Genomic DNA, 15,528 nt, shown 5'->3' on the forward strand with positions numbered 1-15,528 from the left:
TTGGATTTTCTAAGAAGATGCTGTATTTAACCTTTTCTTTCCCCAACCCACCCCACTCTTTCTCTTATAGAATAGAGGCCTAGGAGGCCCCTCCTCCTTAAGGCAGATGGTACAGAGGTAACAGTACTGAAGTCAGACACAAGGCACTTAGGTTCAAGGTCCAGGGAAGGAAATTGGGGTGTGGAACTGGGAGATTGGGCAGGGGCTCTGGGATTCTGAAGAAGATGAACCAGGAGGGCGAGTTCCAATTTGCCTTTTCCAGTCTATTTTAGACTTTTCAAAGAAGTTCCAGCAAAGGAAAGCTCCTCTGAGAGGAAATGGACATTCCACCTGGATAACACCAACTATCCTCTCCTCTCTCTTCTCTGACACTGGCTCTGTTCAAATGCAGCAGGTTTGACTGGGGAATAGAGTTCAGCTATAGCTGAGGCCTTGGACCTGATTCACTGCCCCATAATCCCCTCACCATTAACTGGGGTGCTTCCTTCTTTTTCTTCCATGTACCTAGACAGACACTGGAGTACTGAGACTCAGTATTGAATGCACCATTGGTGAATGCAGCAGCAGAAGAGTCCCCAGTCACAAAGGCAGCCCGGGGATTAGTGCAAGATTCATATGTAATGACCAAGTGGGGGACAGCAGGCAGAGGTAGCAGCCTGGTGAACGAGCCCTTTCTTCTAATGATGCTCTCACTCCTTCTTCTCATCTTACTCTAGGGGAGGAGCTTCCTGCCTTCTCGCTCCTCCCACACCAAGTTCCAGGAGCTCTATCTAATTCAGAGTGAGTGATCCTTTTCTTTTCCATGTTCCTATCTGGAAGTATTTCAAAATACCAAGGCTGAGGGGGAACAAACAGTACCTGAACCCCTTCCTATACTTCTATACAGAGCAGCAGTTCCCTTTTCCTGCTGCCCTCCCACGGTTTTTTTTCCTCTCCACTAGCCTTCCCTAGAGACTGAAGCTGAAGAGACTCTCCATTCCTCTGCTCTGCAGAAAATAGTCTATAAAGCCAGTGGTGAAGGCGGGACGTAGGGATGGGCTTGGAACTCAACAGACTCCCCACTTTCCCTTCAAAGCCTACCCCTCATAGTTTCCATATTGGTTACTGGCCCCAAAGGAGTGGTGGGGTGGGGATTTCAGCCCTGTGCTCTGGCCAGCCTGAGCTTAGTTTCTCTGACTGGATAAAGTTAATGCCCTGTTGTTGATGGCCAAGTCAGGCGATTGGAAGCACTTGCTTTCTATGCTTTTGTGGGAGGAAAGGAGGACAGGGAAATGGGTTGGTGGAGGGTAGGGTCCCCATCTTGAGAAGGCTTGACTCTTGGAGTGTGTTCAACAAGGTTTCAACCTTGGTCACAAAAGACCTTCTGGGGAAGGGATAGGGGGAAACAATATATGAGGGTCAGAGATCCACTATTGAGAATATTCCCCAAATGTACCACCTCATCCCTCTGGGAAGTTGTTTTCCCCTCTGAGAAATCAGGGATTCTCACAGTCTGTATTGGTTGAGAGAGGATGGTGGAAAGATTCAATTCTACCTCCCACCCCTCTACCACCAACCAATAATTTTTTTTAAAAGAGAAAGTCTGTTTCACGGTCTGTGTTCCCTACAAAGGGCCAGCTGGTAGTGGAAGGCTTCTTATCTGGTGAACAGATTGCTCCTTCCCTTGCCACCTTTCCATTTCTTGAAGAGGTATTCCATCTTTGCCACCCAGGTCTGGACCCTACCACCCTCCACAGCTCCTCCGCATAGAAATCCTTCCTGCTGGATGCCTAAAAGGCTCAAAGGAAGGGGGAGATTATAGCACTCTGCCACCTATTCAGACTCCATCTTCAGGTCCATAGGTGAGGAGATGGCTCTCAATAGTGTTGGCTAGGGTGAGAGGGGGTGCTGGCTCATTCCTCCTATTTATTCTTATTCCCCCTCCAGTGGTGTGCAGGAATGGAAGCAGCTGTGGGGCAGAAGGCAGGAATCAGTCAGTTCTGGCTGGGCACCCTCCTGAGATCATGGCATGTTCAACTGGCGACGGTTCCACATGCCCCGTTTGGAGTGATATCGATGGAAGAAATTCCTAAGGGAGAGACGTTCCACTTCTAGACCAGCCTGTAGAATCCTGAAGAACAAAGAGACAGGAGAAGCCAACATAAGCGGCAAGGAGATATGGGGAAGATCTTGGGAGCCTTGAGGATATATCCCCATTCACAATGAGGTCTCTCCCTAACATTTAGGCCTTCCTCTGGTGGCCTGCACACACTAGGGAAATGACCACAGGCAGGTTGTTCTTCAGCTCAGCTGGTGAGGGCAATGGGAAGTGAGGAAGGTAGCCTCGCTAGACATGAGAGGGAAGTTTAGGGTCACCCTCACTGGCCTTTTTTAATACTTCCCTCAGTCCTGGGCTCATCCTAACCAATCTCACCCATGTGGACACCCCTCTGGCCATGGGAAAAAAGGAGTCTATGTGACCTTCTGTACCTAGAACAGAGCTCTGAATAGATCTGATATAATGGAGAGGCAGAAAACTGGCCTTGAAGCCAGGAAGCCAGGAACACATACTGACTATATGACACCAGGCAAATCATTTAACATCTCAGTGTTCTAGGCAATTCTCTGAGATGCTCAGTGATAGAAAAGAAGCTAACATCTATTAGTAAAAGGAGTTTCCTCATCTCCCATCTACATATTTCCTGGTCCTGCTCATACTCTCTCCACCAATTCTATTTCCATCAACATCCCAGCTTGGAGTACCCATGCTTCCTCCTCCTTCATGTCCCCAATTATCAGGGCTAGGTGCGTAAGGGCCCATCCTGCTGTCTTTTGTATTATCTCTGGCCAGAGGTAGAAACAGCTGGAATCAGATGGTACCCATATTTTATTATGTCTTAGAAGCCTCCCTGAGCCACAGAGAAAGGCAATGAAATGGGGGTGGGCAGGAAAAGATGCATCACCTTTGCCTAATTTCATTCTGTTCTCTCAAATAAGCATAAAGCAATGTTATTTTCTACAGGGTATCCCTAAAGAGCAGTGCTCTAAGGCTTAACACTTGTGCTAAGACTTTCAGGACACCCTATGCAGGGTGTCCCTAAAGTCCGGACACAAATTAGCATACATGAGATTTCATAAGACATAGGAGATACATAGGAAATCTCATCAATTAAATTAAATTAATCTCATTAATATGGAAAATAGTCCCCAATAGCTAATGAAAGCTTTTATTCCATATGAAATTGTCATGACTAAAATTTATGCTAATTAAACAAAATGTTGAAATTTTCATTCATTTCATTTCTTGGAAATATGCATAATTAATGATAATAATAATAATCCTATGTGTCCAGACTTTAGGGATACCCTGTATAATGCTTTCCTCAGGTTATCCCTCTACTTATTTTCTACCATATCAATCAATAGTCAGTCAATAAACATTTAAGTACCTACTATGTGCCAGGTACTGTGCTAAGTGCTAAGGATACAAAAAGAGACAAAAGATAGCCCCTGCCCTCAAGGAGCTTACAATCTAATACCAAGTATAAATTTTCTAGACCTGGCATTTGAGACCCTCCATAACATCATGGAGGCCCTTACATGCTCCCTTGATTCCATTAGGTCAGTTCCTTCACTATTTCAACACACTGTCATCACTTCCATGCCCTTATTCTCCCTTAAGCTGGATACTCTCCTTTCTCTTTGCCTACCCTCAGACTTTTAAAGCCAGTAGAAGTCCTATCCTTCTGCAGGAAGCCTTCCTTGATTTCACTCTAATTTCAATGTCTCTTTTGATTCTTTAGCCTCTTATAGCACTGATTTGTATACCCCCAAAACTAGAATTTTACTCTCTCTTGTATATGATGCAGTACAATTAACGAGAGATTGTAACAAAGGCAGGGACCATATGTCTAATTCTCCAACCAAACAATCAGCATACAAATTGAATGCCTGTGTGATCAAAATGATTGGGCCCTGTATAGTCTATAAAGAGCTAGGAGGGATAAAGTGTACACACAAAATTTAGTAGAAGAGATAATATACAAATAAAAAGAAAACTAATCTACTTCCCTCCATTACAAATGATAGAGACCCAGGCATCATCCTTAATCTCTCACTCTCCCACCCACTATCCAAGCAGTTTCCAAGGCCCATCAATTTCACCTTTTCCACAACCCTCCCCTAAGCCCTGCCCTCTCTCCTCTGATGCTGCCACCACTCAGGTGCAGACCCTCATCACCTCACACCTGGATTATTGCAATTACCTGTTGGCAGTATGCCAGCCTCAAGTTTCTCCCCTCTCTAAGCTATCTGCCATTCAGTCACCAGAGTGATTTTCCCAAAGCACAGATCTGACCATGTCACACCTCCACTCTACTCAATAAACTCCAGCGCTCCCTATTGCCTCCAGCATCAAATGCAAAACATTCTGCTTGGCATTGGAAGCCCTTTACAACCTAGCTCCATCTTTCCAGTCTTCTTACACCTTATTCTCCAACAAGTACTCCTTGATCCAATGACTCTGGCCTCCTGGCCATTCCAAGAACAAGACACTCCCTCTCTTGGCTCCAGGAATTTTCTCTGGCTGTCCCCATGTCCAGAACACTCTCCTTCCTCTGCTCTGACTACTGACCTCCTGGGCTTCCTTTATGTCTCAATTAAAACCTCACTTTCTACAGGAAGCCTTCCTTAATCCCTGAACCTTTCCTCTGTTGATTATTTCCTATTTATCTTGCATATAGTTTATTTGTTGTTGTTCAGTCATGTCCAACTCTTTGTGGCCTCACTTGGGGTTTTCTTGGCAGAGATATTGCAGTGGTTTGCCATTTCCTTCTCCAGCTCATTTTGCAGCTGAGGAAACTGAGGCAAATAGGGTTAAGTGACTTGCCCAGGGTCACACAGCTAGTAAGTGTCTTGAGGCCAAATTTGAACTCAGATTCTCCTGAGTCCAGCGTTCTATGCACTAAGCCACCTAGATGCCCATATAGCTTGTCTGTATATAACTATCTGCATGTTGTCTCCCCCTGCTTAAGAACAGGTACTCTATTTTCCCTTTCTTTGTATCTTGAGTATTTAGCACAGTTCCTGGCACATAGTAGGCACTCAAGTGTTTACTGACTGACTATGGTAAGCCTAGGCAGTAGCATAAGCCTTTTACTTCTCCCTAATTGATTTTCTGTTCTATTCCCACCAGGGACAGTTCCACACCACCTCTTCTCTCCTCAAGCCTCTTCCTTGGTTCCTCTCCCTTCTCTCAGCTGAGCATTTCGCCTCATGCTTTACTGAGAAAATAGAAACCATTCACTGTGAGATTCATCTTACTTCTCTATATCTCAGAACTCCTTAATACCTTCTGTTATCCTCTCCTCCTTTACTCCAGTCTCTGATGAGGAGCTGGCCCTTCCCTCTGCCAAGGTAAACAAACACATCCCCATACCCTCCAGTCTTCACAAGCAGACTGTTCCCACAGTCATCCACCCTGTCTTTAACCTTCTATATCTCCCTTGCTACTGCTACCTACAAAAATGTCCTAGTGTCCTTGCCCTAACAAACACATCACACTATCATGCCATATCTCTCCTCCCTTTCTCAGGCAAAAACCTAGAAAAAGATCTTATTTCTTAATTGCCAAAACTGATGGTGTTTTCTCAATCCCCATCCTTCTCGACTTCTCTGATGCATTTATACTGTTGACCACTGTCTCCTTCCACATCTTCTTCTATCTCTGGGTTTTCACAAAACTGCTCTCTAGAATCTCCTGCCTGATCTCTTCTCAGTCTCCTTTGCTCATTATTCAGGTATATTGCACCCCCTAATTAGGTAGTACCCCAAGGCTCTATCCTAGGGCACTTCTCTTTTCTTTCTATGCTCTCTCACTTGTTGACCTCATTGAGTCCCAGGGTTTAACTCTAATCTCTATGTAGATGACTCCCAAATCTATTACTTGTCTGTTGAGTGCCGGCTGAACATTTCAAAGTGGATGTCTCATAAGCATTTCAAACTCAATACATCAAAAACTGAATTCATTATGTTTAATTTCCCTTCCAACATATTTATTTCTGTCCAGGACACCACCATTCTTCCAGTTCACAAACTTGGCATTAGCCTTCGTTCCTCACAGCACACATTCAATCAGTTATCCAATCTTGTTCATTTTTACTGCCTTATTACAATGTCTCCTGCATCCTTCTCTTCACTCTTCACAGGTCATCACCCCAGCTCAGGCCCTCATCACCCCTCCCCTGGACTACTGAAAGCCTCAAGTCTCTCCTCTCTCAATTCATCTTATACATAGGAGAGAAAGTAATTTTCCTTAAGGGCAGACCTGATCATATCACTCTCCTACTAAATAAACTCCAATAAAGCACTATTTCTTCTCAGCTCTAACTCAAGTTCCATATGTAAAGCCATTCAAAGCCGAGCCCCAACTTACCTTTCCAACTTTTTTTTTTGTCTTTTTGGAGGGGGGAAGGCAGAGCAATTGGGGTTAAGTGACTTGTCTAAAGTCACACAGCTACTAAGTGTTAAGTGTCTGAGGCCAGACTTTAACTCAAATCCTCCTGACTCCAGGGCTGGTGCTCTAGTCACTGCACCACCTACTTCCCCCATTTCCAACTTTATTGTATTTCTCCCCTTCTCACACTCTTTGGGGCACTCAAACAGGCCATGTTTCATCTTTGAGCCTTTGCAATGGCTGTTCCCCACACCTGGAATGCATTCCCACTTCACCTTCATTTCTTAGACTCTCTTATTTCCTTCAGAACTTCACTTAGACACAATCTACATGTAGCCTCTCTTGATCCACACCACCCCAATTTCTCTTTTTTAGTTTACATGTATGTTGGCTGTATTCTCTACATTGTCTTTCCCAAAAGAATGCAGGCTCCTTGAGGGCAGGGACTTGTTCATTTTTGGTTGTGCATCTGGGTGCCCAATAAATCCTTGCTGACTGATTGAGCAATTGATAATAGTCTCCCAATAAACTTGGACTGACTTACTGACAGTGACTGACCTCCTAAGGATTTAGAACTCAGTGAGACACAACTTATTCTGTCTGAGGCAGGCACCGTATCTTTTATTAGCCCTTCCTGCCCTCTTGTCAGAAATTCCTTTCTGGGAAGAGAGCTCTAGCAATGACTTCGTATCCTCTTCCTGAGGTTCCTATCCTTCTCCCAAATCACCTGTCCAGGAGTTCCCAGTCCTCTCCGCCCCAGCGGTCTCGGAATTCCTTGGTGTTCATGCCTCCAATCTTGTCCAGGTCTGACTTGTAGATGCCCAACAGGCCAAATCCATTCACTTCCCAGTAACCTGAGGGCAAACAAGGAGGCAAGGGTGAAGGAGAGGTCTCCCCACCTAGTTTCAAGAGGGCAGTGCCTGGATTGAAGTTCTAGGACCCCTTCTGAAGGAATAAGGGTATAGTAGTCTTGGTGTGATTCCCGACTGTCTTTCTGGGTGATATCCTCCCGGGTTTAATCAACCACTTCGGCTAAGCTTTCCCCTTATTCCATTCTCTAGAAGTTATCTTAACATCTGAGGATAGTCTCTAAGCTCTGAGGAGTCAGGAAATACAAAAGGCCTTTCCTCTTGCCTGATAACTAACTGACAATCAAGGACGACTCAAGTGAAACATCCAAATGTGTGTCTCAGACCAGGATCATTACAAGTCAGATCCAAGAGGGAGAAATGACCACAGTTGACTTAGCAACTTCAGATAAGACGAAAGAAGGCTCTTTTTAGAGTACCAGAGAGAGCTGAAGCACAGGCCTTCTGGAGAAGAAAAGAGGGAAGGAGGAAAGACAGCTAGACAATGCTTAGTCTGAAAAAAACTTGAGATTTTAGTGGACTAAAAGCCCAACAGCAAGACATAGCAGCTGAAACAAGCTGTTTCTGTCCCAGGCTGCATTATTAGGAGTGTGGAGTCAGTTTTCCTAGAGGCAAAATTTTGGGAAATATATTGGAAACCATGTCCAAAAACTAGTGAGGGGACTATAAAGTATGACATAAAAATACCAATTGGAGAAATGAGCTTGTTTAGCGTGGAGAAGAGAAAACTTTGGGAGAATATGTAGTATTTTAAAAGTATTTGAAGAACATGTGAAAAGGGATTGGTCTGGTTTTGCTTATCCTAATGATAACAACAATAATAAAATAACTAGCATTTATGCTTTAGAATGCTTTAGAAATCATTAGCACTTTGCAAATATCACCACATTTAATATCACAGCAACTCTGGGAAGTAGGTGTTATTGTTGTTTAATCATTTTTCAGTCGTGTCCAACTCTTTATGACCTCATTTGGGTTTTTTTGGCAAAGATACTGGAATTGTTTGCCATTTCCTTCTCTAGCTCATTTTATCACTGAGAAAACTGAGGCAAACAGGGTTAAGTGACTTGCCCAGGGTCATACACCTAGTAAATATCTGAGGTTGGATTTGAACTTAGGTCTTCCTGACTCCAGTCCCAGCACTCTATCCACTGCACTACCTGGCTGCCCTAGGCGCTATTATTAGCTGCATTTAACAGAGGAGGAAACCAAGGCAGACAGCAGCCAAGTGATTTGCCCAGAATCACAAAGCTAGCCAATGTCCGAGGCAGGATATGAACTCAGGTTCAGTGCTCTATCCATTATGCCACCCAGAAGACAGAATGAGGACTTACAGGAGGACAAAGCTGAATAGAAACAGATTTTAGATAAAGAAAAACTTTCTAACAGAGCCTTGCAAAGGTAAAATGTGATGCTTTGGTAAGTGATGAGTTCCCTGTCACCTGGACGACCACTTGTTCACGATGTTGTAAAGATGTTTCCTATTCAGGTGCAGGTTAACCTAGGTGAATTTGGGGTCCCTTCCAAATCTGAGATGCTTCTGACGCCAGATGACTTTCAAAGACTTATTTCCACTTCCCAGCCAAACTGGCCTTTCTCCCATGCTCAGAATTCAGCATTCCACCTTTTGCCCCTGAGTCCTTGCCTTAGCCACCCTCCCCTATGGAACTCACAGCCTCCTCCTCTCTGCTTCAGACTCTTAGCTCCTTCAAGGCTCAGTTCAGGCATTCCCCTCCTATGGGAAGTTTGCTGATTCCCCAATCATCAGTTTTCTCTCTCTCCTCTAATGATCTTGTATTAGATTTACAAGCTATATCCTCCAACATAAAGTAAAGCAGGGGATGTCTTTCCTTTTTACCTATTGTGTTTAGCACAAAGCCTTATATATGGTAAGTATTTACTTTATTGAATTCAATTGATTTCTGGGATTCTGTGAACCAGGAGCAAATCCCAGGCTTATAGAACCGCATAAGCTATTGGACTGCTGCTATTTTTCCCAGATTCCCTCCCCATAGGGTAGAACCAGAGCTAAGATGGTGTTTAACTATGATAAGGGTAGCTAGTCATGTAGTCTTACAGTGGCAGCCTAGTTCCATGGCTCTTGTTGCTTTCAGTACACGTATATAGAATACATAGAATTTACTGTTGTAGGAAGAGGGGGCCAGAGACCACAGCCAGGTATCAGTGATAGAGTTCATGAAAATGACTTGTTTTAGCCCTGGAGAGAATGATCCAGGGGTTCTCTTCTGCCAGGGTTGGCACTTACCCTCAGGCCACTGAGGTGTTGCCCCACACTGCAGCCTCATCACCATGGGAGCAAAGGCCATCTTGCCCTCCACACAGTGCTTCCGAATGACGTCGATGACTCCAGGTGGAAAGTGTATATGGAGATCACACAGAAAGATAATGCTATGTGGGTCCTGGAGACAGATGCAGGTAGGATCAGGTCAGCTTGCTGGGGCAAGGAGGTAGCTCTCCTTCCAGAGGTGTGCTGGTAAATGTTAAACAACCAACTTCCCAGAGCAAAAAAAACTTACACACAACACACTAATGCTTAACCTGTATTATCGACATTCTCTCTATCACTTTTTAAAGTCTAGACTCTAGACAATCAACAAAACAATAAAAGCAAGCTCTGCTTCATAATGTTTGCTGATTTCTGGGGTGCAAATTCTCATAATGGACATTTAAGGATCTGAGCTGGCCCCAGAACACCCCATCTCCTCCTTCCTTTGGTTCTGTTCAGATCTCTTTCTAATGCAACATAGGGTACATCCCCAGAGCTGTCAAATCAATAGGAAACAAGCGGACAAATTTAGGATTTCGTCTTCTATCAAACAGAATTTCTAGGAGCAAATGAGCAGCTGCTCTAGAAATTCAGGCTATCCCCTAAATTACCCAATTGCCTCCTGGGCTAGGCCCACCTTAGTGGACATAAGAGAATGTTCCCACCTCTTTTTGCTGGTGAAACTGTCAGCTTTATATGCCTAAAAGGAGCAGTACCAACCCTACCCTTCTCTTTTCCTAGTTCAAGACTAAATTCTTTCTACCCCCTTTACCTTCACCAGGTCCACACCAGCCTGAAGCCCTGCTGAGCGCTCAAAGTTCCCAGTCAACTTCAAATACTGGTAGCTGTAGGGAAGACAGATTAGACAGCATCCTGAGTCCTGGGTTCTTGGGGATAGAAGTTCTCTGAAGAAGAGGAGCAGGAATAGTGTAGTCATAGTAGTGGTGGGGAGCTTGGGTTAGGGCTAAGGGGCTCTGAGGTCAGACTTACAAAGGGGAAACTAGCCCTAGAGTGGAGGCCAGGATAACTGGGTTTACCTGTAGACTACCTCCAACAATTCGCTTGGAATCTTAGGAAAAGAAGATGCCCAGGCCCTCGTCCTGACCAGCATGTGACCATCTCACCTTCGCAGACTGGATCTCTTCAGTGCCATCTCCACATCCATGTCCTCACTGCTATAGTCAGTGATGATGATGTTGAAATGGGGATCGCCAGTCACCTGGGACAGCTTTTCCATGTCATTGATGAACTGCTGAACCCAACGTGCCTGGTTCTTCACTGTCAAGGGATGAGGGACAGGTAGAGAAAAAAAAGATAGACGTTAGGTACTGATGCATCCTGCAGGCCCTATCCAACCCCCTGCTTGTGCCATGGCTAATGTGAATTCCATAAATGACATGGGCCAGAGAGTATCTCTCATCCCTAACCATATTAACCATGTACTCTTGCCTTCTTCATATCCACTGAACATGCTGTAATGGGAATGGGAATTGGAAGATCTTCCCTGCCCCTTAACAGACCTAGGAGGGAATGTGAAGACCTCCCCTGCTTTGAAAGTAAACTCTGCCCCCTAATAGGCTGAATGTAGTCACATGGAGCCTGTGGTGGGAGGAGTTTGCTTAAGAGAAGCAGAGCCCACAGGAAGCTGGTCAGAGCTAGCCAGACAGTGGGGGAGAGAGGATGCTCAGGCAAGGAGATAGAGAGGTTTGTGAGTAAATATTGATCTTGTATTTGTTGTAGGAAGGCTGAAGGATGCTGTGGCTCTCAACGTTTATTATGGCTTCTGAATATCTTTGGTACTATGATGGAATCGGCTTACTGGTTTTGGGATTTGGTTTTCTGGTGTCTAAATAAATGTTTCAGTTCTGTCCTCTATCTAGAGAGTTTGGTATATTTTGCAATCGAATGTCATGCGATCCTTATAGTCACAGTCTTTATTTTGATTATGGGCCCTATAAATATTGCATTGGTGCTACACATGCCCACATCAGAATTGCTTGGGATAATGTTTTTTTGCTACTTAACATAGCCTTGCAAATGCCATAATAATCACATCTTCTTGTCCTTCTTATTATAATCATAATATATGCTTTAATTCATTTTAAAACCTTTACCATAACAATTTTCATATTTCTGTCTCTTAATTACTATTGTTGCTTTTATTATTTGGAGGACAATTATTGCTGTTGTTCAGTCATTTCAATTGTGTCTGACTCTCTGTGACCCCGTGGGGGGTAACACCTCAGTGACCTGAGGGTAAGTACTGACCCTGGCAGAAGAGAACCCCTGGATCATTTTCTCCAAGGCTAAAACAAGTCATTCCCTTGAACTCTACCACTCTGCCAAAGATACTGGAGTGGTTTGCCATTTCCTTCTCCAGCTCATTTGATAGATGAGGAAACTGAGGTAAATAGAGTTAAATGACTTGCCCAGGACCACATAACTAGTAAGTATCTAAGGTCAGATTTTAACTCAGCTCTTCCCGACTCCAGGTCCAGCACTTTATCCACCAAACGATCTCAACATCCAATCTATCTATCTAACACATTACAGTATTCATACTCTTTTATCTTACCTTTCATCCAACCAAAACACACTTTACCTGTTATAATAACCTAATAATATATTAGTATATCATATAATAATATATTATATATAACATAACATAATATTATAATATATTATATATAATAACCTAATAACAAAATAATGCAAAATCTCCTTTGGTCAGTTAGAATTGATTGGTTATCGTATCCCACCATGTTGTAACACCCATGCTCCACAAAACACCCTTCCCTCTGCTGTGTGACTCACCAGGCACAATAAAGTGAACAACAGCATGATGGTTCCAGGAGAAGCCGAGGGGCCAGCACAGTTCAGGCTCTTTGGACTGGCTGTTGAGCAGGTGCCTCTGGCGCTGGTGGCCCAAGACCATGCCACGTAAGTTGTGTGCTTCTGGCTCCTTGCCACCACCCACACTAACCCCTCGCCAGTCCCTTGACAGCACATACTCTGATAGCCGCACTAGCTGACCACCCTTCTCCAAAAGTTCCAGCTCCAATAGGTAGCGACTCCCTCGAAGTCGGTCCTGACGTTTCTCTATGTTCACAATACGACGTAGCTGGTACCGCCTAGAGCAGGATGAAGGGAATGACTTCATCATCTTTTTCTCTACTGCTCCATCCCTCCACATTCTAGTCATAGGGTCAGAGATCTCAAAAATGGGCTCACATTTACATGGCACTTTATAGGACTCTAGGTACTTTGCCCATAATAGCCATAGTGGATGTCATGTAAATATGATTACTCCATTTAACAGATGAGGAAACTAAGGATCAAAGAGTATAAGTGGGGCAGCTAGGTGGCGCAGTGAATAGAGCACCAGCCCTAGAGTCCAGAGGACCTGAGTTCAAATCCAGCCTCAGACATTTACTTGATCACACTTACTAGCTGTGTGACCTTGAGCAAGTCACTTAATCCCAATTGGCTTGCCTTCCCCCCTCCAAAAAAAAAAGTTTAAGTGACTCTCCCAGGGTCATGTCACCAATAAATGACAGCCTGCACTCAGACTTAGGTCTCCCAACTTTGAGCCTATTGGGTATCTTTTTTACTACATTGCTTATCAAATCACTGAAAGAGAACCTTGCTTATATTTGAACTAATTGATTCTCATTTATTAATACCAGTGCTCTACAGTGCTTGAGCTATGGAACTAGAAATCTCTAGAGTCATAGATTTTCCTTCAAAAAGTCTTCCATGATTAAAAAGAAATGCTCTATGTGCAAATTTAAAAAGGATAGCAAGTTAAATAAACTGTCCAGTTTTGTCCAGTTTGGAGGGACCTCAGAGGAGATCTTCTTATTTCATTATTTTTCATAAATTTACAAATACAGCTATTATCTGCAGATTTGTAAATGAAGCTCAGGAAGGTGAAGTGATTGACAATCAAGTCACATGGCTACATGGTGGCAAAGCTTTGTTCTTTCATTAAAACAATAAAAATGATGATAGCATTTACTAAATGCTAAGCACTGTGCTACGTGCTTTACGATTATTATCTCATTTGATACTTAGGTGCTATTATCCCCATTTTTCAGATGAGGAAACTGCAGCAAACAGGGGTCAAATGAATTGCCCAGCTCAAATAGCTAGTAAGGGTCTGAGGCCAGACTTCAGCTTGGGTCCTCCTGACTTCAAACCAGGCAGAGTTCTATCCACTAGACATCCTGGCTGCTCTTCTAGGCAGTTAGGATTCTTAGAATCCATAGCCACCAAAACTTTAGAGCACCTATAGCAGGCCACATCCATCCAGAAAGCACTCAACACACCTTAACTGAGAGTGGCCAGAGAGTCAATGCATTTAACTCATACATGCCAGGAGTAATCAGTCACCTGAGGGGATTTAAATATCATGTCAGACCAGAAAAATAAGATTGAGGTCAGATATCCAGTTGGAGGCAAAAGACTTCCCGCCGGTTCCTCTGCCCTTCCCGTTCCCCACCTTCCCACTCCACACAAGAGCCCTTTCCCCTTACCCCCTTGTCTTCTGGTTCAGCTTCTTTAGAAACACACGTGTGACCTCCAAGGCTTCTCTCTCCCGTAATAACAGGTTGCCCGATGTGTTGCAATTTAAGTCAATCCAATCAGTCCTCAGGGTCTGGAAGTCCACATTTCGGGCACTGAAGGTCTGATTCCAGCTCACCGCAGGGTCAAACAGAGGTACATATTCAAATGCATCCCCTAAGTCCTCCTCCTCCTCTTCTTCTTCTTCCTCCTCTTCCTCCCCCTCCATCTGCCTTTCCTCATCTTCAGCCACCACCACCTCCTCCCCCTGCTGAATTCTCCCAGGGGCCTCTGGTTCTGCTCCATCAGCCTTTCTCTGTTCCACAATATATGACTGAACCTGATTCAGCCACTGAGATTGATCCAAGGTCTGCCGGTGGTAGCTACCTCCTAGCCTGGACCTCTTGAACTGAGGGGAAGTCACCGGCAAGTGATCAGTGGGGTGTTGGCTGGAGCGAGATGATTCTTGAATATGCTTAAGGCTGGGTTCTTGATTGCTCCTCTTCCTAGAGTTCTGGAGTGCGGGGTCACTTGTCCTCACTGTAGAGGAAGCTTTGTTGTTCTTGTCTGGCAGAGTTGTTGGGGAGCTTCTCTGATGCACGGTCAGAAGCCTCCTCCGGCTTCTGAGGTGATAGTCAGTGGCATCCTGACTAGGGATGGAAGTAGGGTTACTGTCATCTTCTAAGATCCCAGGGCCCCGGTCAGTGGGGATGGGGAAGCCTTCACCCTGATCTCCATACTGGGACTCATTAGGAAGGTCCTCCTCAAAACCTAGAAGTAGCCATGTAGAGGTGTTCAATGTCAAGAAGGAAGAAACATAAAAATGGGAAGTAATGGAAAACACCATCTAGCCACACGCCACCTCTGCCAGGAATATTAAGGCTGTCTCAGAGTATTGATTCTGGGGTCACCTGGTTTTGTAAATTAAAGAGAAACAATGCCTATTTTGGTCACTTTAGGCAGCACCCATCTAGCCCAGTGCCAGGTACCAATGGCATATCAGTGCCATTTGAAAAATTAATTCAATGCTAAAGGATCTTTGCACAGTTCTTCTCTCTTATACTCTGCCTATGGCTTAAGGAAGGTACAGGGTACAGGGGAAAGAACACTGATCCTGAAATCAGAAAACTTGGGTTCAAGTGCTGCCCTACACACTCCCTACATGACCTTGGGTAAGCAACTTCACCCTCTCTGGGCCTCAGTATCTTCATCTATAAGATAAAGGGGTTGGATGAGAGGAATTTTTGAGGACCCTTCCAGTTTTGACAATCTATTAGACTTTCAGAATCAATCAATCAACAAGCATTTATTAAACTTGTATGATATGCCAGGCAGGACTGTGCTAGGGATACAAAGACATAGGCAAAATAGACCCT

General features: G+C 44.3%; 1 protein-coding gene across 2 annotated transcripts in view; it reads right to left on the reverse strand.

Moving 5' to 3' along the window:
- The window catches only part of B4GALNT3 (beta-1,4-N-acetyl-galactosaminyltransferase 3), a 173,258-nt gene continuing 157,730 nt past the window's right edge, over positions 1-15,528 (reverse strand). For both annotated transcript variants that reach the window (XM_069094358.1, XM_069094357.1), the window contains 7 exons: positions 14,125-14,923; positions 12,404-12,720; positions 10,714-10,867; positions 10,362-10,434; positions 9,569-9,722; positions 7,161-7,287; positions 1-2,110 (listed from right to left, as the gene is read on the reverse strand). In XM_069094358.1, the coding sequence (XP_068950459.1) occupies positions 2,002-2,110; positions 7,161-7,287; positions 9,569-9,722; positions 10,362-10,434; positions 10,714-10,867; positions 12,404-12,720; positions 14,125-14,923 (1,733 nt within the window). In that variant the 3' untranslated portion in view covers positions 1-2,001. The remainder of the gene's footprint in view (positions 2,111-7,160; positions 7,288-9,568; positions 9,723-10,361; positions 10,435-10,713; positions 10,868-12,403; positions 12,721-14,124; positions 14,924-15,528) is intronic.

Source organism: Petaurus breviceps, unplaced genomic scaffold, assembly GCF_028583685.1.
Source record: "Petaurus breviceps papuanus isolate PSGF00001 unplaced genomic scaffold, PetGlider_PUasm1.0 216, whole genome shotgun sequence".
NCBI classification, from domain to species: domain Eukaryota; kingdom Metazoa; phylum Chordata; class Mammalia; order Diprotodontia; family Petauridae; genus Petaurus; species Petaurus breviceps.